Source organism: Micromys minutus (genome assembly GCF_963924665.1).
Source record: "Micromys minutus genome assembly, chromosome: 6".
NCBI lineage: Eukaryota > Metazoa > Chordata > Mammalia > Rodentia > Muridae > Micromys > Micromys minutus.
Genome location: NC_137975.1, coordinates 65,045,618 through 65,073,180, shown reverse-complemented (window position 1 = coordinate 65,073,180; position 27,563 = coordinate 65,045,618). Strand labels below are relative to the sequence as shown.

The following is a 27,563-nucleotide window of genomic DNA, read 5'->3' as shown; positions in this document are numbered from 1 at the left end:
GCCTCGGCCGCCCCCGCGCGCCCGCCTCCGCCGCGCTGCAGGGGGACCGGCCGCTGAGCTCTCGGCACCAGCAGCGCGGCCCCCGGGGCGCCTCCGGCTCCTGGCTGTGGCCGCCGCAGGGGTAGCGACCGGAGTAGCAGCCGCCGGAGCCCCCAGAACATCCCGGGTAGCAGTGACCAGAGAAGCCCAGAGAAGCCGCAGCGGCAGCAGTAGCAGCAGCATAAGTGGCCGCGGTCGCAGGGTTCCGCCGGGTTCCGGAGCCGGCCGGGCCAGGAGCGCGGAGCCATGGCTGATGCGGGCGAAGGCGAGGACGAGATCCAGTTCCTGAGAACTGTAAGTACCACGTCGCGGCGCGCACCTCCCAGGGAAGGGGGCGCCTAGGAGCCCCTCGCAGGGTCCCCGTAGAGTGACAGCCGGCTGCGGGGCTGCCTCAGGTCCGCCGGAGGCGCCCCAGGGATGCTAGAGGGGTCTGCATCACCGCAGGTGTGCGGGTCTGGCCGGGGAAGGGCAGGACGCGTGTCTGTGCGCGCATGTGGAAAATCCAAGAGGACCCAGTGCGGTGACAGCGTGGCGAGCCAGCGGGAGACACCCGGGCGGGCGCTTCCCAGCTGTGGGAGCCAGAACTGGCCAGGCTAGGGTGCAGAGCTGCGTGTTCCGTGGGGCGCGCGTAGCGTGGCGACTCCGGCTTTCGCTGTCCCTGGGGCTTCGGGGCTGAGTCTGCGCCCCGTCACAGAGTGAAGGCATCGCAATCTGTATAGTTGGCATTGTTCATATAGTGACTGGCCAGGCCTGAGAAGGCTGCCCCCAGCGTGCCCCCAAGTTAGGCTGATGCCAATGCCACGGAGGCTTGTTCCGTTGGTCCCCACGGTTCCCCGCATGGTGCCATGCTGGTTTTTGTGACAACAGCTTGCAGAGCGCATGAAAACCGTGTGTGTCTGTGTGTGTGTGTGTGTGTGTGTGTGTGTGTGAGAGAGAGAGAGAGAGAGAGAGAGAGAGAGAGAGAGAGAGTGTGTGTGCGGCGTGCGTTTGTGTGCGGTGTGTGTGTGTGCACGCGTGCTGCATGAAAGAATTTACAGAGGGTGGGCATCATGAACATGTGTCTTTCTCTAAACGCTGGCTTGTTGAATACTGAGTGCAGCAAAGTGCGTGCCTGCAAGCAAGTGATGTGTGTGTGTGTGTGTGTGTGTGTGTGTGTGTGTGTGTGTACACAAGGGAGGGTGCTCGGGGTTTCCACACTGTGTGGTAGGCAGGGAAAGACTGGCCTCACTCTAATAAGATTCCTAGTGACTCTTGGCGCTGCTGCTTCCTTCCTGACTGTTTTTACACTGCAGATACTCCCCAGCCTCTTGCTCGCTCACCTCCAAACCTTTGAGTCTCCAGCACCAGAAGCGCAGGAACTCCCTATTACAACAACCCGGCTAGCCTTTTCTGCATCCTCCCAGCTTCCCTACCTCTCCTCTTCTCCCGAGAACATCACCCTGACAGGATTCCCGGACTTCCCACCAAGACTGTTTTATTCTGCTGGGATTTCTTCCCGGCAGTCTTAACATTCCACTTCAGATGCAGCCCCTTCCAGATTTACAGAAAACACCACAGATAGGGAAAATTCGAAATACTCACTGGAAGATAACTTTTAGGTGCAAAATCATCGAGTGGTATTCGGATAAAACCTGGATGGTGTTTTTAGGAGCCCGTTTTCCTGCCCACTTTACTTTTTCCTGGTATTTGGGAGGTGGGTCATTTGCATTCCAAAGGGGCCTGTGAGTGCGTATCAGTGCTCCAATCAGGGGAACACTAATCTGAGCTGAGCACGGCTGACCTTTAGAGAGACTAAGACATTGCTTATGAGGATTTTTAAAGCCTTCTAGCAATATAGTTCATTATGTTTCTTAGTGGACAATTGTCTAAAAGTTCTGTTTTGTTTTCAGCAAGTCGAGTTGTAGCCTCAAAGGCCAAGGAATGCCTTTTCCAGGCAGACTACACATGTAGCTGCTGTATGGCTTTAACACTCAGTTTGTTCCAGACTCCACAGGGTTAAAATTAGCCAGGAAATTTTTGGCTGGTTTTGTGCGTTCAAGGGCTCCCTGCAGGCTTAAATGCTAAGCCCAGCTTATGGAGGTGCTGTTATCAGAATGTTTAATGGGGACTGAGGTACTGTGCTGGCCTGTATGTTTTTTTTTTTTTCTTTCCACATATAAAGTCATGTTAAGTCTGTGCCACTTAGCAGCTGCCTGTCAGCCAGAGCAACGCCTTTGATAAGTGGGGCTTGGGTAAGGTCTGGCAGTCCTAGGTTGCGCTTCTTCTTTTAATAAAACATTGGTGGGTTGTTGTGCTGATGATGAATGACCTTGAAGGAGTAGCATTGTGGAGAAGGGTGTGTGTGTGAGTGTGTCTGTGTGTGCACATGTGCCTATGTGTGTGTGTGTGTGTGTGTGTGTGTGTCTTTGTGTGTGTGACTGTGTGTGCCTGTGTGTGTGAGTGTGTTTGTGTGTGTGTGTGTGTATGTGTGTATGTGAGTGTGTGTGTGTGTTGTGTGTGTGATTCATATCTGGAAGGAATGCATCATTTTCTGAGCTTGTGATTCTAATAAGATCATCTCAAGGCTTTCCCCAGCTCCCCTGTCTGCTGCCCTGGATCCTTTCCATTTTATTCTTTAACCTGAGCATGCTGGTGGTTCCGGATGTTAATGAGGTTAGCAAAGGCAAGTGTGCCATCCCTTTATTATCTTCATACCCCCCCACTCCTGGGGGCAGTTTTTAAATGTGCAAGTGTCATTATGAATTATTTCATTTTGCATTTATTTATTAATTTCACACGAGCTTAGGCTGGCCTACAGCTCCCTGTGTAGCATAGGATGGTATAGAATTCATGGAGATCCGATCTCACCCTTTAGAGGGCTGAGATTACAGGACTCACCATACCTGGTTTCATTTCTTTTCCTATTTAAAAGAAATTAAAAAAAAAAAAATCCCAGGCTGGCTTTGAACTTGCATTGCAGCTAAGGATTTCCTTGACCTATTGATTCTCTGCTTCTCCCTCCTGAGTGCTGGGATCACAGGCGTGTGCTCATGGCACGCTGACACAGTGCTGGAAGAATGGATGTAGGACTTTGTGTGTGCCAGCCAAGCACACCCGCAGCCCCTCATTTTGTTTTTTAAGGCACAGGTACCGAGGAGCATTAAGACTGCATATTTTGACACACTAGTTGTAACTGAGGTCTTCCTGGGAGTAATAGACAGAGCTGCTGTACATAAAAACAAAATCAGTCTTGGGAGTACCATGACTGTGCTGTGCAGCAGACAGTACACAATCTGATTAGCATACCCTGATTATTGTCTTGTCAGTTGGGTTTGGATTTTTCGTTTCAGCACATTAAAGCACCTCTACCATCCACAGCCCACTCCCCTTTTCTTTTCTGAAAGAGGTCTGAGATGGTTGCTAAGGGACATAAGGGACGTCTTTAATGGAGCCTTTGGATGAGTTATGTCTTCTCTGTTGCTATCAAGGATGTCTTCATTGGTGAGGGTTTTGTGACGGTTAGCCCAAAATCAGCCTGTTTTACAATGTTCTTTTCATCATTGCTGGTTTTGTTGTCTGCCAAGATTCCTTCCCAGCAGGTGATAGGCGGCTTTCCCTACCAGATGGAGACATGCTCCCTCTGATCTGTTTATATTTACGGCTGAGAAGATGCTTCGGATGTGCCTAGCCCTTGGGAGAGATGAATCATTGTATCATAAGATAAACCGTTAGCACCTAATGGATTTGCCCGCCACGTCCAAGCACATGCATGATTTGAGATGCGTGGCTTCTTCTATCTTAAAAACTTTTATGAGCTTGCCAACTTAGCAATGAACTGTGATTTGTATTGAAAAATATAGATCATCTGTTTTTTTAAAAGCTTGGTTTACTTATTTATTTATTGTGTGTGTGTGTGTGTGTGTGTGTGTGTGTGTGTGTGTGTGCTCGGATGCAGCCATACATATGTACTCTCTGGTGTTCTAGTGATGGTCAGGGGATGGTCCTTCTTATTATCTGCATCTTGGGAATTGAACTCAGGTTGCCAGGCTGAGCCACCTGAGTTACCCGCTGAGCCATCTTGCCAGACTAACACTATTTTTTTTTTCTCAAACAATCTTGTACAACTTCACAGATGCTATAAGATAGGTCTTCAACTTAAGCATATATGTGTTATTAAGTGACCTTGCTAGGGGTCATGTTTTCAGTGTTTTGCTTCTCTGGTCACACACTGGCTCATGTAGTTCATATTATGCAGAGGAAGAGACTTTACATTTGGGTTCCTGGCTGCAGAGATCATTCTTCCAGGAAGCCTGGGAGCCTTTGCCGAAGGAGCTCTTTCCTAGGAGAATTTCTTCCCGTGCTTGTTCATCTTGCTCCAGAGTGACACAGAGCATGGTAGGAATTGCCAATCAGTTCATAGCCGGGAAAAAGAAGCCATTTTAAGGTCAGTCAGTGATCAGTGCTGCGAGGGCCGGTGGCAATGGCTCGCCGTGGTTTGTAGAGGACAGGGAGATTGCTAGTGTGAAAACCCATGGCAGACAGACAGGAACCCCAGGCTTTTTCTTCGGCTTCGGGAATGTCACTGGAGAGGATCTAGCGAGCTGTGGGTATTTGCTTTCTTGGTCTGGAAACCACCAAGAGGCTGGGATAAAAGTGTACAATGGTACATTCTCAAGGAACTGATAGAACTCCTTCCTCAGTGCCCGGGATATGTCATTAGACTTTAAAAAACAAAACAAAACAAAACCCCAAACCACTTAGAAACCAGAGTATACACTTTGTATGAAGAGCAGGATCTGGAACAGCCGGAACATTAATTTCTTTGACATTTGCCTCATTTGTACTTCAGCTTTAGATAACTTTTAATTTTTAAATCAAGACTGAATTACCTAAAGACAGATGACTCTTGGGGGCACCCAAGTGACTGCAGATGGTGTCTGAATGAGAGAGAGGGGCGATAAGGCATCCGTCTGGCCCTCTGAGACTCAGGGGGAAATTCTGGTGACGCAGAAACGCATTTGCTGGGCGCCTTCTGCATGCACGCCATGATCTTGAATGTTGAAGAACCATTTGGAGTAAGTAGAGGGAGGTTTCCTTTTTATTATAATTGATTTTCCTTATAATTATAATTGATTTCAAGGCTGACCGGTTGAAGGGAAAAACAGCAACACATAGACCATCTTTAGTCTCAGGTAGGTTGAGACAGTCAGGAAATGGTCCCATTCTGGTGTCCTCTCCCAGTCAGACAGAGAATGAAACTGAAGCTTAGAGTATCCAAGGGACTTGGTGGGTGTCACACAGCTTAGTGTCTCACAATGGTACCAAAGTATGCAGCGATCCCTGAAGCTTTGCTTGAGGTCCACACATCTGCCTGGAGTTCTTTCTGTCCTTATCTTGACCTTGTCTGTATCCCTTCCCATTTCTACTCCTTGACTTTCCTGCCTGCTTCAGAAGGAATGGTCTCTGTCTTCCTTTCTGAGCCACAGCCTGCAATCCATTCCTGGATCCTGTGCAGGAACCAGGCTCTGTTCTTTGCTGCTCGTCCTCTCTTCATGTCCCTTTTTGGCTTTCTTGTCTGTTCATCCCTCCCCCTTTGGTTTGACCCTGATGCCTCGTCTTACAGCTCAACGCCTCCAAATGTGGCCTCGGCTCCTGGTCTTCACCTCTCTTTGTGATTTCCTAACTTCTTGTTCCTGGACACTCTGGGACCCCGCCCCCCAAACCTAGCCTCCTCTCTTCTCTCTGAAACTTGTTTAGAAGGTGCTTACCTGACCCTCTGTTTTGAAACTCCTTCATGTGGTCATGGAAGCGGGACACACCTTGGCCTATCTTATATATTTATTGAGTGTGCTTTTGGGGGTTTACTTTATTCTACCCCAATTCTGTGGCTGGTCATCTCTGAAGAATTCCGTTCTTCTCCTCCTGTGCCTCTTCTGCCTTCATGTGTTATAACTTTGTGTGTTATCTCAAAATCTTGGATCGTCAGGGGGAAAAAGCCACAACTTGGATCAGTACTGAGGGCCAGAGCTGGAAGGGGTCTCTGTGTGCTCTTTTACGTTAAGGGCACTGATCTTACGTGCAAGAGCGTCTGTCTCATTCTCTTCCAAAGGCCCCGCCTATTGATACCATCACTTTGAGGGCTGGGATTCCAACCTGAATTTGAAAGGAACATAAATGTCTAGGGAACCCACACCTCGCATTCTAGCCTTCATTACCCTTCATCCCTGACAAACATGGCCCACCGCCTTGAATCCTTCTCGCTGTTTGATGATGGTTTCCTTCCCACCCCGCGGTTCAGAATCTCACCCAAGCTCACTTTTCCCCTTCAGCCAGGGGGTCTGCCTGTTCATACTTTGTTTTACTGCCTCTGTCCTCTCACGCCAGCTAATTTAAGTTCACTCTCTGACCTTCCCCCAACCCCTCAATCTGTTATATGTATTTTCCCCACTTATCTAATGCTCCATGGGAAGAGCAGGGCTGTGTTGGGGATGTTAATTTCCTGGGGTTAACATGTTAACTACCAAGGACAGGTTTGAGGGGAATCTATGGCAATTGCGACAGCAGGGCAAACAGTCAACAGACCCCTTCCTCCAGGATGAGGATCAATCAAATGCGTGCTCTAGTGGAGGTGAGGTCCCTGTAGAGACTGTGGAGTAGGAAGCCTGGTAGATGAAAGTCTGAGATGAGGTCAGAGGATGCAGGCATGGCTTGAGGGACTAGCATTCTGATAGTCAGTGCTGAGAACACACAGTGTCGATGTGCTCTTTTGAGGTCGTTCAGGATACCCTGAAGACACATCTGAATAGTTCTGGACATTGATGGAAGTTCTTCTGGTCTCACATACAGTCTCAGCCTAGAGAAATGCCGGCCCACCTGTCTGGTGTGTGCTCGGTCAGGGGCTATCAATGCTTTATGGCAACCCTCACCTGCTGTTGTTGTCTGTTTTATTTCTGGTAGGCCTGTCTATATTTGCTGTCTACTGTAGGACTCTTACATATGGCTTGGTGTATATTTTCTCATGAGATTCTTATTGAAAGCCTTGGAGTTTGGTACAGAGAAGTAGAGTCATCAGGCAGGATTGGGAGATGTATATCCAACAAGGGCTGGATATAGGGTTGTAGCCCTAGGTGGCCATTCTGGAACCCTTACTCATCCACAGGGTGAAACAGGTACTTCTTACCTGGAGGTTGTATTTAAAACAACAGGAGGATTTGGCTTCTATCTCATGTATATATGTATATACACATATGTGTACATATGTGGTTACATGTACATGAGTGTATGTGTGTGTATGTGCTCACGAATGTCTAGGTCAGAGCTCAGCCTCAGGTGTTAGCATTCAGGAGCCATCTGTCTGTTTACTGAGACAGGATCCCTGGATAAAACCGGAAGATTGCTGATCAACCCAAGCTGGCTAGCCCACAAGCTCCGGGGATCTTCCTACCTCTCCCTCTGCAGCAGCGAGATTGCAAATACACAACACCACACCTGGGAAGTCAACTTAGGTCCTCATGCCTAAGTCCTATCCACAGCCCTTCTTTGTCTCTTTAGAAACATCCTCTACCCCATCAAATGTGCATATTTGAAGCCACTTAAAACTTGGTGAGAATGTCCACCACAGAGCTGGACTCATGTTTGATGTTTATAGACTTGCTCTGATTCTATGACTTGGGGGATGTCTGGACGACCCACACAGAGATGGGTGATTTCTTGCAGAATGCATTAGATCCTTCAATTCCGTGGTCCTATAGCTTGAACATGAAATGTCCTTCCGAGCTCATGCTTTGCAGGTGTTCCTTACGCAGTGGTGCTGTTTGGGGAGTGGAAGCTTTAGCACATGGGCTTAGTTGGCAGAAGTGGGTCCCTCTGAAGATGGCTTAGCCTAGTTTCTGCTAGTCTGTTTCTTAGTCTGTCATGATGTGACCATCTTCTGTCATCCCGCTACGATGAACTTAAACTGTCCATCTTGTCTTAAGCTGTCTGTATCGTTTTGATGACTATGAATGTCACCAATGCAGGGAATATGTACTTAAAGCCTGCTTTGCCCATGGCACTTTGCCAGGTACCCGTGAAGGGCCGTGGCACAGACATGCAGAGTAGGGATGATGGAACAACTGGATCATGCACATACAAGTGGGAACCATAAGCTCTTCTTGTGGGGACTGTGACTTGCGTGCTTTCACGGGGGACCGAGGTAATGACCATGGCCATGATCCTTACCGGACGGAGCTAGTGGCAGTTAAAGCACATTCAGTTCACATTAAACATGACAACACAGAGGGAGCATCTCTCTCCTATGTCCAGGACACTTTCACATGTGTCTCCAAGGATCATGCCGCCATTGAGAATTATGACTGCTTCCCAAGTTCTGGTATGCTGGCTCACGGGAATGTCTGTAGAGTTCTTCATCTTAAGTCACAGACAACGGAAAGTTGCCACCAAAGGTCTCTGTTGAGTGTCAAAGAACCCTGGGTGCTCAGTCCCACTGCCGTCCTCCTGGAGACACTCCAGAGCAGAGTTGTCTTCTGAAGATAGGGTCATTCCTGAGTGCGGACCATTTGTTCTTGTCGTGAGTTGCCCAGTCACCCGGGGCATCCCACAGAAGCCGTCCCACTGGAGTCTGCCTTCCACAGACGAGAACAGCAGAGGTGTTAAGGAGATGACTGTGCTGGCACTGTTCATCACGTGTGAGGCTGCCTGCCTGCCATGTGCACAACATGGTACCCAATGCTTAGATACAAATAGCTCAGCCATTATTCTTCCCTCAGAGTTGGTACTGTCTCTGTTGGTGAGTAGAGAAGGGGAAACAAATGTCTTACTTTGCAGAACATTGGGACGGAGACTGGGAACAGATTCTACAACAGACAAGGTGAGGAGAGAGGGGTCTGACCCCCCTGTGTGCTATCTGAGGCTGCGTGGGGGAAGCTGAAGAATTTTCAGGCTGCCGAGAAGGAGCTTCAGGGATCATGGTCCAACACCACAATTTTATCATGAAGGGAAGTGGGAGGACAAAGATTTCGGGTCCATTTATTCAGCTCAGACAGGAGAGCCATAATTCATCTGATTCCTGGAACAATTCATTTAGTCTACAAAGCTGTTAATTGCATGTCTACACATCAGGAAACTGAGCTGCAGAGGCTGAGATGACTCGCTGAAAAGCAATTTATGAGCCAGTGATGTTGGTGAGATAGGTTCTTTCAGATGCCAAGTCTTCCTTTCTTCTCTCCCCTTCTTCCTCTCCTCTCCCCTCCCTCCTCTTGTCTCTCCCCTCCCCCTTCTCTCCTCTCTCTTTCCTCTCCCTCTTTTTCCCCTCCCTCTGCTTCTCTTCCCTCTTCCTCTTCCCAATTCTTTCTTTCCCTTCTTCTCTCCTTTCTTCTCTATTCTCCCCTCTATCCCCATCCCTTCCTCTGCCTAAAAACTTGTGGAAGACAGACATTGGTAAGTAGGAAGGAATGACAGCTGTATTCTCTGCTCCACTCATCTCTCAGGGCTCTCTGCCTTTTATTCCCTGAGTTGTTTAAAACTCCTGGAAACTCTAGTAATGGTTCTGGAAACATAGGACTGACTCACAAAGACTATATACTGCTTAAATGTGTAACTACAGAAAATTTCTAGAAGACGGCCAGGCTAGGGGATATAGTGGGATGAGTTATCTGACAGTCGATATTGGGGGAACATTTTGAAATGGAGGAAAACAGAGTTCTGCTAGCAACCACTGCTCTTGGCTCCCCTGCTATGATACGTGGCTAAAGAAATGTCAGTAACTCTTTTGGACAATCGAGCACAATTTGTAATTTTAGACGTCTTATTCTTACAGTTTTATGGGAGTGACACTATGTTGCTCACATGGCTTACAACTCATAAAGCAGTGCTTTTGAAAGCAAAACAGCAAACCATCTAGCACTTATATGTGCAAATCCCACAGCCTGCCTTAGTCTCACCACCTGTCTTGGTTGCTTTTTCCTTGCTGTGATGAATTACCCAGAGGGCAACAATTTAAGAGACAAAGGATTTATTGTGGCTTACAGTTGTAGAAGGGATAAGGTACAGCATGGTTGGGATGATGTGGTGGCAGATGTGGTCTGCGATGTAACATTATACCCATACTCAGGAAACAAAGTGAACAGGAAGCCAGACTGTGACCTGCTTCCTCCCAGAGGCTTTAGGTCCTAACGGTTTCATAACCTTCCCAAACAGTGCCATCAGCCAGCATCCAGTTGTTCACTCAAGTGAGCATAAGGGGCATTTCCCATTCAAACCACAGCTCTGTCAGTGATCTGGAAATGGGCGTATGCAGTTCATGAAAAGCATGGGTTGCAGCCTTATGACTGCCCTAAACCAGTGCCTGTCAAACTAGGTGTGGGTGTAGGTGTTCATTTGTGCATGTGTGTGTGTGTGTGTGTATATATGCATATTCATGTATGTATATGTGTGGAGGCTAGTGGTCAACCTAAAGTGTCCTTCCTCAAGAGTGGTCCATTTTCTTTCTTTGTTTTTGAGCCAGGATCTCTCACTGGGACCTGCTGCCCATCGATTAGGCTAGATTGGCTGTCAGTGAGCCCCAGGCCCCTCCAGTACTAGGACCATAATTGTGAGTGGCCATGCCTAGTTCGTAGAAGGGCTCTAGGGATGAAACTCAGCCCTCATGCTCGTGTGTCAGGTACTCAGCCATCTTCCAGGTCACAGGGCCAGAACCCACCACTGCTGGGGCTGATGCCAAGCAGCCCCCACTGTTGGTCTTCATCAGGCTGAAGGTGAATGGTTCTGGAAATGGTATCCCCCATAATGGCTTGGTGGTTGGAGAGGCTGCACCCACAAGCCTCATGTATTTGTAGGATAAATATGGAGGGTGACTTCCCAAAAGTATTCAAATTAAAGAGAGGACACTTCAGGGAGCCAGGTCTCCAACCCCAGCGAGTCTCAGTCATAGACCCAACATTACTGTGGTCTTGAAGGTCAAGATCCTATACTCAAAGAATTCAAAGAACAGGTCTGGTGGGCTATGTAAGTAAAGGTGTGCCACCAAGTGTGATGTTCCAGGACCCACGTGGTGGGAGAGTTTACTCTTCAGGTTTCCTTTCCTCCACACATGAGCAGTGGCTCATGTACCCACTTGTAAATTAAATTCGAGTACGGAAAAAAAAAAAAAAAGAATGAGTCACAGATCAGTCTGCCCAAGCTCCCCATACAGTTCTTCTTTTGGAAGAACATAAACTGCTCTTGTGTAAAAGTTGGTGAGGGAAGGTTGAGACTCTAATGGAGAGAAAGGAGGAGTGGGGCCAAAGGACTCGCCTGCCTCTTCCTGGCTGCAGGGAGACTCTGCCATCTGCTCACTGGTGAAGGTGATGAGGGGAAATGTGTGCGTAGTGACACTTGGGCACAGATAGATGGCGAAAAGTGGCATCCCAGTATTTCCATTGCAGAGTGACACAGCACGACCATTTCTTGTTTGAGTCCTGCTCAGGACATTTCTAGAGAACAAAATGTCACATGAGAATCTCACGTGATCAGTAAGACAAGAAACATTGCAAATGCCACATAAAACAAAGCATTGCCTCAGGGGACGGGGAAATGGCATTCTTGGCAAAGTGCTGACATGCAAGCCTGAGGATCTGAGTCTGGTCTTCTAGAGCCCATCTGGGAAAGCTGTGTGCATTAGGGTGTGCCTGTAATCCCAGTCCTAGAGGGAGGGAGACAGGGGGACCCCAGCCTTGTCTACCAGCCAGTCCAGCAGAATCAGAGGGCTCTAAATTCAGTGGGAAACTGTCTCAAAAACTAAGGTGAAGAGAAATCGAATGAGAAAGATCTGGCGTTGACCTCTGACCCCTATATGTATATACTGCTTTTGGGGTCTCAGACTAGGACTTGAATGTCACTTGAGAATGGCACCTGATGTCCCCGCATCACACTTCATGCAGCTGCATGGACGGAGTATCACCGTCGGAAGGTCATATCACCCTTGCCTTCTGTGGCTGGCAGTCTGGTTTGAAGCAACTGAGTTAAGATCATGTGAGGATTCACCATGGTGCTGAGATGGTTGTGAAATCTTCCTGCCAACAGTAACAACGAGTTGCCCAGAGCCTGAAAAGTGGAGCCTAGTAAAATCTGACCCAACCCAATGTGGAAAGGAAATCAGGAGGAACTCGCAAATCTGTGCATCAGAGACAGGATGAATGATGGCGTCTTCTTCTGTACGATGTTCGCATCTCCAGGAGTCAAGAACTTTGCATACCTGAGCAGCACGGCTTCCAAGAAAGGCCCTGATATTGTGGAAATATGCTCTATTTTTAGGTCGGATAAATTCAGGCTCTTTTTACGGGCAGGGAGAAATTATTGCTGAAGTGTTTTTGATAAGATCCTTCTGTGCCGAGGACAAGGATGTCGAGCGAGGGTATAACGGTTAATCACGAGCTGAGGAAGTGATAAGAGAGGATAAATTATAGGCTGTGCCTGTGGTTTCTATTTGGGTACTAATTGCTAAGTTTGGGAGGGGGCACTCATTTTTATTGGCTTTCATGATTAGCCTTGTGGTTGTTCTAGATTTTGTGCATGCTGCAAACACTGGATGGATGGTCTATCTGCCACGCTCATGTTTTCACCGTCCAGTGTTGATGTATGTGGCCAAGGAAGACCATTGCTCTCTGCTGTCCTGATTAGTTTTAAATGTCAGTTTGATACAAGGTACAGTCATCTGGGAGAAGATCCTGAATTGTGGAATTGCCTAGATCTGATTGGCCTCTGGGTACGTCTGTGGGGGAATCGTCTTGTTTGTTAACTGGCGTCGGAAGGTCCAGGTCACTGTGGTCAGCAGCATTCTCCAGGCAGATGGCCTTGGACTGTTTGTGGAAGCTAGCTGAGCATATGCCTGTTTGTGTGCCTCTGTGGTTCCTGCTGGACGTCTTTGGTGGTGGGATGGCAAGCGGGTCTGTTTCCAAGTTCTTGCCTTGAAGCCCTTCCATGATGGACTAATCCAAAGCCGTGAGCTGAAATAAACTCCTCTTCCCTTCAGTTGCTTTTGGTCAGTGCATTTTATCCCAGCAACAGAGAGAAGCTAGAACATGTAGATGCCATGTTGTTCCATTTACAAAGGTATACTTGCTGTCTGTGGTGTATCAGGTATGGGTAGGCTGCGGTTGGTTTCTTCCAACGCTTCTTAAAAAGGTCTGTTTTGAACAGCTTCCACATAGTCACTAATAAGACTTTAAATGGGAAAACATTGGAGACTAGGAGCCATGGCCACCTGGGTAAGATTTCCATTAAGGCTTTTGCCAAATCAGCCCCACACTTCTATATAATATCCTGGTGCACATTTTTCTATCTTCCCCAAGAGAAAATTAATGAGTTCAATAAAGTGCTGGATGAAACTTTTTATGTGTATAGCTGCAGAGATATAAAGTACACCCATTATTTTCACGACTCCATTCCTCCCTCATCCTTGCTTTTCCTCTTCTCTTTTTGAGAAGGTTGGCTATGTAACACCGGTTGCTCTGAAACTCATTATGTAGCCCAGGCTACATGTGCACTAATGACTCTCCTGCCCAGGGCTCCTGAGTGTGAGGCTTGCAGGTATATGTCACCAGATCCAATTTACTCTTGGTCTCCAAAAAAATTATAGATAATATAATAAATAGAACGTATAATATATAATCATATGTTATATATTCTAATAATCTAATAAAATACAAATATTAAATATTTGTTTGTTTGTTTGTTTTTGAGCTAGGGTCTTATTTTGCAGCTCTGGGTTGCCTGGAACTCTTTTTGTCCACCAGGCTGGTCTTCAGTCCATAGAGATCTGCCTGTGTGTTTCCCAGGCTCGAGTGTTTGGACAGTTGATTTCTGCTGCTGGTGTTCTTAGAGGTTACAAACCCCTGGGCAGTTGGGCCACACTGAAGCATGGACCTTGACGTTTACAGTGACTCTGCTTCCTTCACTGTTTCTCCCCTAGTTGGTGCCATGAGCTGTCATATGACGCTCTTCCACAGAGCTGCCTACTGCCTTCTCTGCCATGACAGAAAGACTGTAGCTCCTAAAACTGCGAGCCAAAGTAGACCTCTTATGATTTGCCTTTTGTCAGTTGTTTGGTTGTAGCACAGGAGAGAGGGAAAGGAACTCCGGCCATGTCTATTTTGGTGAAAGAACTGGTTGATAGTTACCTACAGACAACTTTCCAAGCAGGTTCCCAAAGTTTCCTCGCAGTAGTCATCTACCACCACTGGCTCTCACAACAGTTTTAAACACAACAGGACAGTTGCACATGTAAACTCACAGGGGTTGTGAAAGCATGTGTAAGACCTGTGTAAACCCAGGCAAGGCAAAAGCTGCAGCCTTGTCTCTCTTCCTGGTCCTTTGATAATGATGAGCAGTAGAGAGTCTCATGGTCGTGAAGTCCAGTTCTCCCCTCCACCCCCTCTCAAACTTTTACATTTATTTAGTTGTTGGGTGTGTGTGTGTGTGTGTGTGTGTGTGTGTGTGTGTGTGTGTGTGGCACTTATGCCACAGTTTATGTGTGGAGGTCATGGAACAGTTCTCTCCTTCCACCATGTTTCTCTGGATCACCTAGAATTTAGTTTTGGTTCATAGTCTGGGCTGGTCCTCATCTGTGCCCTACATCTTTATGTCTATGTGATCCAGTCTTGGTTATTGCAAGGACAGTTTCCTCCCAGTCCTGCAGTGGTAGCATGTAAGAAACAGGTGGTGTCTGTTGCTGGAGTCTGTGTTCTCTCCCAATGGTCTGCTTGACTTTTCTTGCTCCAGACACCATAACTTTAGATGTCTGATGCTGCCTGGTTGAGCACTGGCGTTCATTCTTAAACTTTCTTGTGCTTCTTCAAGACAGGGTTTGACATTCTTAGCTCCTTTTCTTTTAGTTTAAAACTTGGGATTAGCGTCTACATGGCCATAGTCTATAACCCTGCTAGTATTTTGTAATAAGATAGTGACAACAGAGACCAGTCAGGGAGAAATATCTTCCTTACAACAGTCGGTCTTCCAGGCTCTGCCAGTGTGTTCTTTTTGATGATTAGATGTCTTTCTATTTCTCTCGGTAGTTATTCCCCCCCTCCTGAGAGAGCTTGCACATTTTTGATGGACAGAGTTTCATGTAGGCACTTGATGTTTATTGACGTAAATACAAACGATATTATTTAAAAATCGGGCTAAGTGGTTAAGAGCTCTGGTTGCTCTTGACTCGAGTGACGGTCATTTCACCACTTCACCACAGTGGTCCTTTCATCTGCCTCCTCAGTTTCCATGTCTTGTTCTTGCCTCATTTTGTCTCCTGTGACTTCAGCAATCACTAACTAGAAGGCATGCTACAGGAAGTTTTGGTAGTAGATATTTAATACTTCTCAATTTTAAGAAAATGAGACAGTGCATAGGAAGCTTGTAAACACGTGGATTTAAACTTATTACCTCACTGTGTGTTGTGTTAAAACTGAAGACAGAATGAATGTGTCTTCCTCACATACGGTTATCCAGACAGTATAGCATCAGAATCAGAAAGCAGAGCCTTTGGTAGGTTAGTGGGTCATGAGGTAGAGTCCTTACAAATGGGCTTGGTCCACTTTGAAAGCAATTGTAGAGAGCTCTCCTGCTCACCATCTACCTACCATGTGAACCTTTGATGAAAAGGCAGCCGTCGGCAGGCCCAGAGAGGGCTCTCACCAGAACCTCACTAGGTTGCACCCAGTCCCAGATTGCCCGCTTCATAACAGGGAGTAATAAACTCTTCTTGTTTATAAGTCACCTGGGCTGTGGCATTTTGTTGCAGCAGTCTGAGCAGAATAAGACTGTGAGCTCTTTGCACTGTGTTCCTCAAAGGCAAGCCCCCTTCTAGGTTTCATTTAAATACCTGGGCTAGAGAGGTGGCTCAGTGGTTAAGAGCATTTGCTTTTGCAGAGGACACATGTTGAATTCCCAGCCCCTGCTGAGTGGCTGACAATGGTCAATGGTCTGTAACACCCCTAGTCTTTTCTGGCCATCCGAGGGTACTGCATGCACATGATACACATACAAATGCTGGGAAAACGAAAAGAAAGCTTACAAAAATACCTGGATCCCATCAGACTCTTTTCGTGAATGTGAGCAGTGTTGGCGCAGCTCTCTACTGGGGAGACATTCTGTAAAAGGAGCTTCCTGTCCTGCAATGCAGCAAGTCCTCAATCTTCTCAGATAATCTCTTTCATCTAGTTTTATGGTTGTGTTCAGAACACCATGGGAAGGTGTTCTTGATGCCAGCTTCATCATAACCAGGAAGTCAAGCCGCCATTGATTGATAAGTTTTGAGGGTCAACATGGCTATACTGGGTGCTTCCTTTTAATTCTTTTTTAAAAGTTTGGAGTGCATGTATACATATTTATATGAGGGGCTGCATTTGTTTTTGAAGACCAGAGGACAAGCTCAGGCACTGCCCACTTTGTTTTTGAGGGTCACTCAGTAGCATAGAGCTCACTGAATATACTAGTCTGGCTGGCCAAAGAGGCACAGGGAGCCTCCTCTCTCTGCCCCACCGACAACCCAGTGCTTGGATTGCAAGTGTACACTATAATGCTCTGCATCTTTATATAGGTTCTGATGATTAAACCCAGGTCTTTACCAAGCAAGCACTTGGCCAACTGAGCGATCTCTCCGGCAGGCTGGAAGGATTTGTATTTCTCTAGGAGAAATTCTTCAGGCCATGTTTGTTAGGTTGATTAGTAAACTTTTAGTTTTTTTTTTTTTTTTTTTTTTTTTTTTTTTTTTTTTTTAAGACACTTGCTAAATCAGTCTGCAGAATGTCTGTCCCATGAAACATGATGACCAGCCTTGTGTGGCATATGCAACTTGTCTACACCATTGCCAACTTTGAGGATTGTCCCTATTTTAAAAAGTTTAGCTGCTTTACTGGGTGTAGAGTGATACCTCATCATGCTGTTAATTTGCATTTGTCTAATGGTTGGTGATACCGAACACATTTGCTTTATTGCCATCTGTGTAGTTCTTTTTGGTCATGTCTTTTGCTCAGTTTAAAATCCTTCTCTCCCTCCCTTCTTCCTTCCCCCTCTTTTTCTTTCCCGTTGACTAGAAACAAACTATATGTAATATTTGCATCTATGTATAGGGGCTTGTGAGGGGTCAAACGCTTGGACCTGGAATAACAGGTGGTTGTGAGCCTGGGTGCTGGGAACCGAATTTGAGGCCTTTGCAAGAACTGTCTACCCTATTAACTGCTGAGCTATCTCTTTGGCCCACCCTGGTTTTTTTTTTTTTTTATCAATTTGGATGAGTCTTTTGTTAGCTGTGTGACTTGCACAAACATTTCCAGTAGCTCATCTTTTCCCTCTTAGTGGATTTATCTGTAGAATCATTGTTTTTAATTTGGTAAAGTACTTTTATTAATACTTTTCTTTTGAGGGCTGTGCTTTTTGCCTCATGTCTAAGAAGGCTTCCTTAGGCCCTTGGTCCTGAATATGCTCTTAACCACTCAGCCATTTCTCCAGCCTCCATAATCTCTATTTTTTTTAAAATAAAATTAAAGCCTGTTTTAAGTTTTTCTGTCCGTGAAAAACATTTTTGGATCGCATCCTGACTGGATTTGAAATTACCTAGGAGACACACCTCTGTGTAGATTGTTGTCTTTATGCAGGTGAAGGCAGGCATAAGATAAGTCAAGGCCTGTGATTGGATAAAAAAAATATAGTCAGGAACAGCGTTTTGGAAAAAGGGAGAAGCCAGGAGAGGAGGGGAGAGAGGCAAGATGGAGGACGAGTTTGACCCATCGTCACATGGCTCTGTATAGCCACAGGTAGTTATGAATATCTTTTCTTAAAAAAAGATTTATTTATTTATTTCATGTATATGAGTACTCTGTTGATATCTTTAGACACACCAGTAGGGGACATGGTTGTGGGCTACCATGTGGTTGCTGGGAACTGAACTCAGGACCTCTGGAAGAGTAGTTAATGCTCTTAACTGATGAGCCATCTCTCTAGCCCCAGTCATGAATATCTTATAAGGGATAGATTAGTATAGGATGATTAGTCTTGTCTAGGTGGGCAGATTGTATCATATCAATTGGATCTGAGCTTATTGTGCGGACATTTTTGTGGGATGTAAATTTACTGAGATATATTTCTAAGAGTAAGCCGTTGCTAAATTACAAGTTTCTGAAGCTTTGATTTGGTTGGGCTGGTGTTGGTAGAGTCCACAGTGACAGGGAGCTTTGATAGGGCAGAGCCTCGGGGAGCCAGAGCCGGTCTCAGAGCTTCGGGGTGAGAGCATCCGCTGCTGGGACCTCTAGAGTCCTGATTTTACCGGGTTGCAGGGAATATGATCAGAGAGACAGCTGGGAGAGGGTGGCATCAATAGGGTGGCTGCCACCAGGGCCAGATAGTACCTGGTATATATATATATATATATATATATATATATATATATATATATATATAGGCATGTATGCTATGCTAGAACCAGTCACCACATTTTTTAACATTTATTACCACAACATCTTTGGGCATGTCTGTGGGAGTATTTCTAGTGAGAACAAACTGTGGAGAAAAGACCCACAGTCAGTATAGGTGGTACCACCCCCTAGGCTGTGGCACCCCAAGAGTATACCAGCTGAGTCCTGGGACTGTTTTCTCTGGTTTCTGATGCACCTAGATGAAAACAAACCCTGCCCTGCCATGCCTTCCCCATCACGGCGGATTTTGCTCTTAGAACATGGACAGATATAAATCCCCTCCTTTAAGTTGCTTCTCCTCAGATTATTGGTCACAGCAAGGAGTGTCATTAAGGGAGTATTCTAGGTCAGAGAACGATCCATGCTGTATGCGGCAGCTTGGCCCAGCAGTGATGTCTCTTGATAATCTGGTGGGGCTAGGGATGGGAGATATTGGGTCTCACTACAGCAAACGGCTCCGGAGCAGCCACAGACGTCCAAGGGCATGATGGTAAAAGGGTGATTATTTTGTGTGTATTCTGACATGTAAATCTGCTTCTTTATGTATCTCATGATTTTAACGTGATTTATATCTAGTATAACTAATTTCAAACCAGTCACAGCAACTCAGACATTTATAACTGTTCTGTGGGTACAGAGAGGACTTTCGTAGGGGATTTAATCATTAATGCCTGTTACTCAGATGACTAAAGGAATCTGTGAGAATCAGGGATGTTTATGTAACATTTAGCTCAGGAGAGAAGTATTTTCCAAAGAAAATGTTTGAAGATGTCCACCAGGGGTACAAATACCTCTCACAAATGTTTAAACCCAAGTGAGGCATCAAGTTACCAGCAATAGTTTCTTGCAGGGCTTTGGGAAAGCCTATTTTTGTCTTTGGTGTAGTATTAGGCAAGAGCTCAGATATTTTCTTATAATGTTTTATTTTCAAGTTTTTGTTCCCCCTCAGATAATTTGATTGTGCCATTTCTCAAAGATTTTGTCTTACTTGTCTTTCTTCATTATACTGTTTCCCCCTAACCTTTGAATGTTATTAAGTGTTCTCTGTCTGTCTGTCTGTCTGTCTGTCTCTCCCTCCTCCTCTTTCTCTCTCATGTGTGTGTGTATTCCTGTTTGTGCTGGTTTACATTCATATGCACATGTATGCATGTTCATGTAGAGGTCACAGGACAGCCCTGAGCACTGTCCCTCTGGTGGATACCAAGTAGGTTACCTTGTTGTCCTGGGGCATGCGGGACTCTACCTGTGTCCCCTGTCATCAGTGCTGGGATTACGAGCATGGTCTATAACATTCTTGTATGCCCTCCTTCTTGTATGTCTATGAGGGTGTTAAGGCCCACCGTGAACGTGGGTGGCGCCATTCCATGGCTGGGAACCTGGGCTGAATATAAAGAAGAGAATGAACTGAGTACCAGCATTCAACCATCTCTGCTTCCTGACTTTAGATACAATATGACCATCTGCCAAATGTCTCAGCCACCATAACTTCACTGACACGATGGACCATATGGTCAAACTGCGAGCCAGAATAAACCCTTTCTCCCCAAGTTGTGTCTTATTAGGTATTTGGTCACAGCAGTATAGTATAGCAGGGTGTGACTCATAGTGGGAGAGTGTGTGGCCTTTGGGGGTCTGTCGTCTGGCAGGACGTTCTATTTCCCACTGGTCAGGGTGGACATCCTGACATCCCGTGGATAGGCAGAGAGGATGAAGGACAGACAGGCACTGTAAATTCTCTCCTTGCACCAAAGATGAGGACACCTGTGAGCTATGATCAGATGGCACTAAGAAGCGGGTGTCCGGAGTATTTCCATTAGTGTGACAATTGGCAGCAAGAGAGGAGAGGATGTCAGAGTGTTTCTGGACTGTCAGCTTCCACAAGGCTTACTGTAAGCACACAATGTACTTGTTGACCTACATTTAATGTTAAAAAGAATTTGAAAGGGGGGCTGGGGATTTGGCTCAGCAGTTAAAAGCGTTTGTTGCTCTTGGAGAGGACCTGCGTTCAGTTCCCAGCACCCACCTGGTAGCTATAGTTCCAGGTCATCCAGTGTCCTTCCTCTTCAAGACTCTGAGGCTGCCAGACACACATGGTGCACAGGCATACACAGAGGCAAACTATTCATACATATAAAATAAAAATAAGGAGAATACGGCATATTTACCTGATGATTTCTTTCTTTTATTTTCTAAAAATTAAGTAATTATTTTCATGCGCACGCTCAGCTGCTTATCTTTATGTGCAGTCCCTCTGGAGGCCAGAAGGTGGTGTCTGATCCCCCTGGAGCTGGAGTTACAGGTTCTTGTGAGATGTCAGATGGGAAAGCTGGGAACTGAACTCAGGTCCTCTCCAAGAGCACCAAGGGCCCGATGATGACTCATTTCCTTCTTCACTCCATTGTACAGTGTAACAGTCGTTGGGGATTTACAGAGTGAGCTGGTCTTTTCGGAACACTGAGGCTAATCCTGGATGTTATTTCAAAGAATGTGGATTTCATCCTGGAGTGAGTGTCTGCTTAAGGATATTTTTTTGTGGGGGAGGGGATTGAAATAACAGAGGTCAAGTGGGAGAAGTCTTTCACCAACTAAGTGTTAAGTATTGCTTATGGTGTGGTAGTATTATAAACTCTTTGTTTCTCTGTTTCTCTCTGTCCCCCCCCAACCCTGTGTGTGTGTGTGTGTGTGTGTGTGTGCGCGCGCGCGCGCCTGTGCACACACTTAACATCCTCATGCTTGTGTATCAAGAGCTTTCTTTACTACTGGCTCCATCTCTTCAGCCCGCAATGGCACCTTTATTTAAATTGTTTTTAGCCACTTTTGAGCATTGCCTATTATCCTGACAGAATCAAAACCCCCGTTTTATGAACCTCCAGTTAAAAATAAAATCAGTGATAGATTCTCTATCAGGGAGAGCTACCACTAACAGCTACCCCTCCTTGTAATCCCACAGAGCTTCCAAATTCCCAGGACCATAAGGTTAGCCCACCAAGTGCTTAGATAAGCAGATGTGTGTGGGCCAAGGGCTTGTTGGTCTCTCTGTGAGTTCTTTCTACATGTAAAGAGCATTAAATCGGACCCTGCACTTTCTACGGCTCTTTATGTGGGTTTAATAGGGGAAGCCCTTAAGCTATGCAGGCCATGCACGAAGCGCCCATTTTCATGCACACCTGCCATACAAAGCAATATCCACCTCGCCCCCACCTCACTGCTGCGGGAGGACTCACAGAGCCTGGGTAATGTCTAGTTTTTATGAAGCAAAAACTCGGGTACTTGTTTTTTAACAAGCTGACAGATGACTTGCCTTCTGTAAGCAGTTACATACTTTCTATTTTGCGTGTGTTTATAAGGACCTGGAGCCAATCCAGACTTATAGCCTAGTCCTGCATCAGGGCACGCAGTGAGGGACATCTCCGTTTTGCTGAGAGTCGGCCCTTTGAGGCGTCCCAGATTGTTGTCAACAACTACCCTTTTCAGAGTTCATTTATCTGGGGTTAGGGAGCAGGAGGCCTGAGAGGCTGAAGTGTCCCTGTGGCAGTCTGGTGCCTTCTTTGTTGGAAGTTATTTGGTGATAAAATTCATCAGATCTGTGTGGAATTTTCCCCTGATCAGCTTATATGGCAGTTGGAAATCCTAAGACCTGGGACAGAGTGAGTCCTTGGACACACTGTGTTCTTAGAGATACTGAGCTTTGTTCTCTGAGCAGTTAGCACGCCCTCCTCTGTGTGTATGTTTGTGTGTGTGTGTGGGGGGGGGGTGTGGGCACTAGTAACAGGTTTCTCATTGAAGCTGGAACTAGACTGACAACAGCAAATCCCAGTAGCCCTCCCATCTCCAGTTACCCCACTGGTGGGTTATAGGCACACAAAGTAGACTTGCCTGGCTTTTTACATGGTTTACATCTGAACTCAGCTCCTCACTCGTGTGTAGCAAGCCTTCCTCTCGCCTGCTTGTCTGCCTTTTCCCTCCTTTTAAAGCAGGGTGTCACTGTGTAGTACTGCCTACCATGGCCTTGAACTCATAGGCATCTGCCTGCCTCTGCCTTCCCAGAGGTGGGATTGAAGGAGGCACAGCCAGGATTGATGCACCTTGAGCTATCTCCCCAGATCTAGATTTTCTTTTGATGGTGTCGAGGATGTCTATCCATAGCTGATACATAGGCATTCAAAGCTCCTCCCTTGACAAATCAAAGCTTGCCTCTTGTCCCACAATTACCCCCGTTTGTTTGTGTTCCTGTGAGCTGTTCCCTGCCAGCTCAGAGGACTCAAGAGTGTGAATTGGAGAGACACGTATGCCAGCATCCCATTGGGACCAAAGGGCTGATGTGCTGTTGTGTTAGGTTTCTTTTTGCTGTGACAGAGACGTCCCATAAACAACCTGAGGAAGGGAGGATGAATTTGTTTTGGCTCACAGTCTCATGGGATTTAATTCATCATGGTGGACTGAGCATGGTGGGGCAGGTTAGCTTCCAACTTGGTGACCAGAAAGGACAGAGATCCAGATCTAGATCCAGATTGGGTTAGGGAGAGGGAGAGGGGGAGGGAAGAGGAGGGGAGGGGGAGGAGAGGGGAGGGGAGGGGAGGAAGAGGGGGAGGGGAGAGGGTGAGACACACAAAGAGACAGAGATCTTGCACTTGAGACATTTTCCTACGACCCCCTTCTCCCCCTGTTATGTACTGTGTTTCCTCCAGTCCCCAGCCTGTTGGATAGTGCCACCACACTGCAGGAGGGTCTTTCCACCTTCGTTAACCTTGTCTGGACCCTGACAGACACCCCCAGAGATGTGCTTTGCCACATTCTCAGCGGCTTCTCAGTGCCATCATCTTGACACTCAAAAGGAACCCTCAACATCATGTATAAAAACAGGCAGGTGTCGCTTGTCATAAACCATGAAAGGAAAGGCCCCAAACTCTGCTTTTCTATCTTCATTTGAATCACAGCAGTGAAGTTGTTACTCTCTGCCTCCTATGTTGTCCCCTTGCCACTCTGAAATGGCCCTGTGACAGGATACGGGGTACTATTTGTTTAGGCCCCAGAGGGCATCATGTATTTTGTATTCATCTTAGTATGGGAACCCCATAACCCCACTGCTCATTAATCTTACCAGTGGCTACCATATTGTATGGCACAGGTAGAAATAAGGACTTAATTCTCTTCTCACCCTCTGTCTTCACTGTCTGCATATGAGTACTTCTAGGTTTGTCCCTGGTCCTCCCTTATCTGCCTGTACATTCATTCTGAAGAAGGTCTCATCTGATGTATTTATAAAAAGATAAAAAAAAAATATGCGTCCCGGGTTTCAGGCACCAATGTTTTGAAAAAGATAAAGAGAGTGGAGAGTGAGGGTGTGTTCTGTGCATGTGTGGTGAGGTGTGGGGGAGGAGGTGCCTCTGGCAGGCCCATGCTGGGCCTCCCTCCCCCCTGATGGTGTAGTATAGAATAGAGTTTATTCAGGGCATGGGGAGTTAAGAGGGTAGTAGAGATGGGGGCTGGGTTGGGGGAGAAGAGAGAAGAGGCTGGCCATGAGCAAATGGAGAGAGAGGGGGAAGGGAATGGGGAGAGAAGGGACAGGAAGGCAAGAGCGATGAGGAGGGGGCAAGGTCCCCTTTTATAGTGCCAGGTAACTGTGGGGTGCAGTTTAGACAGACCACTAACATCATCCACAACCCCCTTACCAGGTGTGGTGGTAGTGCCCACCACCTCATCTCTGTCTTCATTTGGGTACCTATTAGGATCTCAGACTCAGTGTTTTCAATAATTCCATCATATGGGGCTTGGTTTTTCTGCTTTTACCCACCATTCTTGGATTCTAATGTTCCCTCTAGTTTCATAAAGCAGTCAGGACAATTAGCCCACATAAGCAAAAGCTGTGAATGTCCAAAACCCATGAGCTCAGGGTGCTATGGAGATTTTTATGGACTTGTCAGAGAGCCTGTCATAGCTAACGAAGTGCATAACTCTTGCAGGCAGCCAGGTGACTAGACCCGTAGAGCTGAGCAGGGGCATTAAGTGTCTTACTGCTTTTATTCATGAGCAGAGCGAGCATTTTCTTGGTAGCAAATGGAACAGTGGAGGAGGTGTTTCTCTCTCTCCTCCTTGCTGCAGATGCCTGGAGGAGCTGAAGTGGCTCCTAACATTCCTAACCTGTTCCTGTTCCCAGGGGCTGGTTTTGCAGATCCTTGGACTTTTACTATTCCCAGCCGTCTCGCTGCCTAGGTGTCTCCGTTTTGGCTGGGCGTTTCCTGAATGTTCTGGTCCCTGTCCATTTCCTAAAGAGGAAAATTAAAAGCTGATTGGGCTCAACCTAAGATGAAGTTAGCTGCCGATTTCACCCTCTGCACCTATTCAGGAAGCAGGAAATGAGCCCTCGGAAAGGCCGAGGCAGGGCCCCTCATGGCTTGTGACCATCAGGGACCAGGATGGCCTTGTCCTCAGAGGTGGATCCCTGATGCTGAAGAACGATAAGAAACTGCAGAATTCACACGGCCCTCATCTGTGTCATGCTTCACGTGTGCTTAATTTTATTGTATTGTCTTTCAGCAAAAAGTATCCATGAGCAATGTCGTTTATATTCAATTTTGGCGTGGTTTGTAAAGTGTAAGCTTCAAACGTTTTATAATTTAAATATTAAGTTAAGAATAGTTTGTAATTTACAGAGTAGAAACCCTGAAATTAAAACCAACTTAAAAGCCCTCTCTAGGGGTATTAAGATGGTGTTTGCAGGGGCCCCTCCTCCAGACCCGTTTTGTTAGAATCTGTCTGTCTCAGCTGTGGGGAAAGAGACTGGTTTTGTGGGTGACAAGAAAAGGAATCAGAATCATTCGGGTTCAGTCTTGGTTTCCCTATTGGAAGAATTACCTATCCTTTCTCAGTTTACTGCCCACCATTTGCAGAAAATAAAATCTGCCCTATTAGAGAAAAAATTGAACATGCTCAATTAATGTTGGTGCCCTCTCTGCTGTTCCTGTGATTTGGAGCATGGGGGTGGGGGGTTGGGATGGGTGGGTGGGGGGTTGGGATGGGTGGGTGGGTGCAGCGACTGCTTTTCTCATAGTTGTGGCAGAGCACCTGACACGAAGCAGGTTTAAGAAAGGAAGGGTCTATTTTGGCTCACACTCCCCAAGTACAGACAGAGTTCTGTGCTGAGGAAGTGATGGTAGCAGGAGCCCGAGGTAGCTGCTCACGGGACCCATAGTCAGAAGCAGGGCACGGAGTACGAGCCCAGATCACTTTCCCCTCTGTGCTCAGCCGGAACCTTGGCCTTTGACGTGCACAGTGATGCTCACATTTAGGGTGGAGCTTCCCAGCTGGTTGCTGGTCTTGTCTTGTTAGGGACGCTGCGGCAAGGATTGTAAACTGAGTTATTTGCACAGCCTGGCTGTGTTCTAGTGCAGTCTGGAGGTTGGAAGTCTGAAATCAATGTGCCATTAGGTTGGCTCCCACTAGGGCCTCTTTCTTCCCCTGTTCAGGGTCTTCCCTTTGAGCTAGTCAGTCCTCATCTTAGAAGAGTAAGAAGATTGGGGGTCCACCCTAATGAGCAATTCTTTAAGATGTCATCCTAAAAGCTAGTCTCATTCTGAGGTACTTCATGGTGGGTCTTCAACTTAGGAGTTTGGGGGAGACCTGCAGTCCATAACTCTACCCACCTCAGAGAATTTCCACAAGGTTCTGTACAAGGGTAAGTAGTGTGGGTAGTCTATGTCACTTCATCATGCTGGACAGTCTGGATTTTAGGGGGAAAGGTCGCTTCAGGGTTACAGGTTTAATGGACTTTACATTGTCCTGCTGAGATACACCATATCGCCCTTCAGCATAAACTTTAAACTGTGGAATGATGGGCCTGGGGCTCCCTAGGGGCAGAATGGGCCATATTTGTTGTATATCTATCCTTCCAACTCTTACATTCTTTCTCTTTCCTTTCTCTGCCTCCCCTGACCTGGTTACCGATCCCTGATGAGTCATCTATGCCATAGTCTAGCAAAAATCAGGATTAAAAGATGTGAATGTTTTTGTTAAAGGAGGACTCCTGTAAGGTCAGTTTCAAGAGCCATTAGTGGAGGTAGATGCATCTTTAATGCCGAAGGTGCCAGGAAGCTTTATTCGAGCCCATGGATGTCAACCAGCAGAAGATAGTGCATGTGAATCTTGCCAGGAAACAAGTATAGGAAAGTGGAAGTTGCCAGATGAACCTTGCCCCATGCTCTTATCTGAGAGGTTAGTAGTAGAAGGTTTGCCCATTGTATCTGATTGGTCATTTCAGGCTTCATTTCTTCACATTCCTCCTTCTGCATAGATGTCCTTCTCAGATGAACCCTCATAAACGCTGGTGGAACTCTCTGTGATGGTTTCTTTTGTTTATGGCTTGACTGGATATGCAGTCACCTGGGAGATATACTTCTGAGGATACCCATAAGGGTGTTTTTGGGGAGGATTAACTGTGGCCTTGCTAGCAAGTCCATTCCTTCACTGGTGTGAAAACCTACTTCTTCAGGATTCCTGTGTACACTAACGACTAGGTCATACATCCACTTTTATGGACTGAGCAGCTACTGGATCCTTGGTTTTTCTGTTCACATCCAGCCACTATTGGATAAGCAGGACCTTAGCCCGAAAGTCACATTAATAAATCCACATTCTCTCTCCTTATAAAGAGATTTATTTTCTAAGTTCTGTTACTCTAGAGAACCCCAACTAATACACCCTCCTAATCCCCCCTCCCCATCTTTTAAACCTATTGAGTCCAGTCAGTACTGTAAACATCTGGGTATTGGGCCATCTACTGGGGACATGGGTGATCTATTGGGGTCACACTGCTGAATAAAATGCTCCCTTTCATAGCAGCTATCAACTGCCAAAGGTCCTCAGTTAGGGAAGGAATGGTGGTGTGTCTTTCTCCATCCCGACTGAACCTGTTGCCTGGCTTGGTCTATTGCAGGCTTTGTGTAGGCAACAAAGGCTGCTCTGAGTTTATGAGTGTAGCTGTCCTGTCAAATTCAGAAGATGATGTTCCGCCCAGGGCCCCTAGACCTTAGGGAAAAGGGTGTGATATAGACATCTACGGTTCACTCATGGCAGAGTTCTCCACAGACAATTATGTTCTGCACA

General features: G+C 46.6%; 1 protein-coding gene across 1 annotated transcript in view; it reads left to right on the top strand.

Moving 5' to 3' along the window:
• Positions 1 to 285: 285 nt before the first annotated feature.
• RYR2 (ryanodine receptor 2) overlaps positions 286 to 27,563 on the top strand; it is a gene marked incomplete at both ends in the record, with an annotated part of 539,514 nt that continues 512,236 nt past the window's right edge. The window contains one exon of the mRNA XM_080918509.1: positions 286 to 333. Within this exon, the coding sequence (XP_080774635.1) occupies positions 286 to 333 (48 nt within the window). The remainder of the gene's footprint in view (positions 334 to 27,563) is intronic.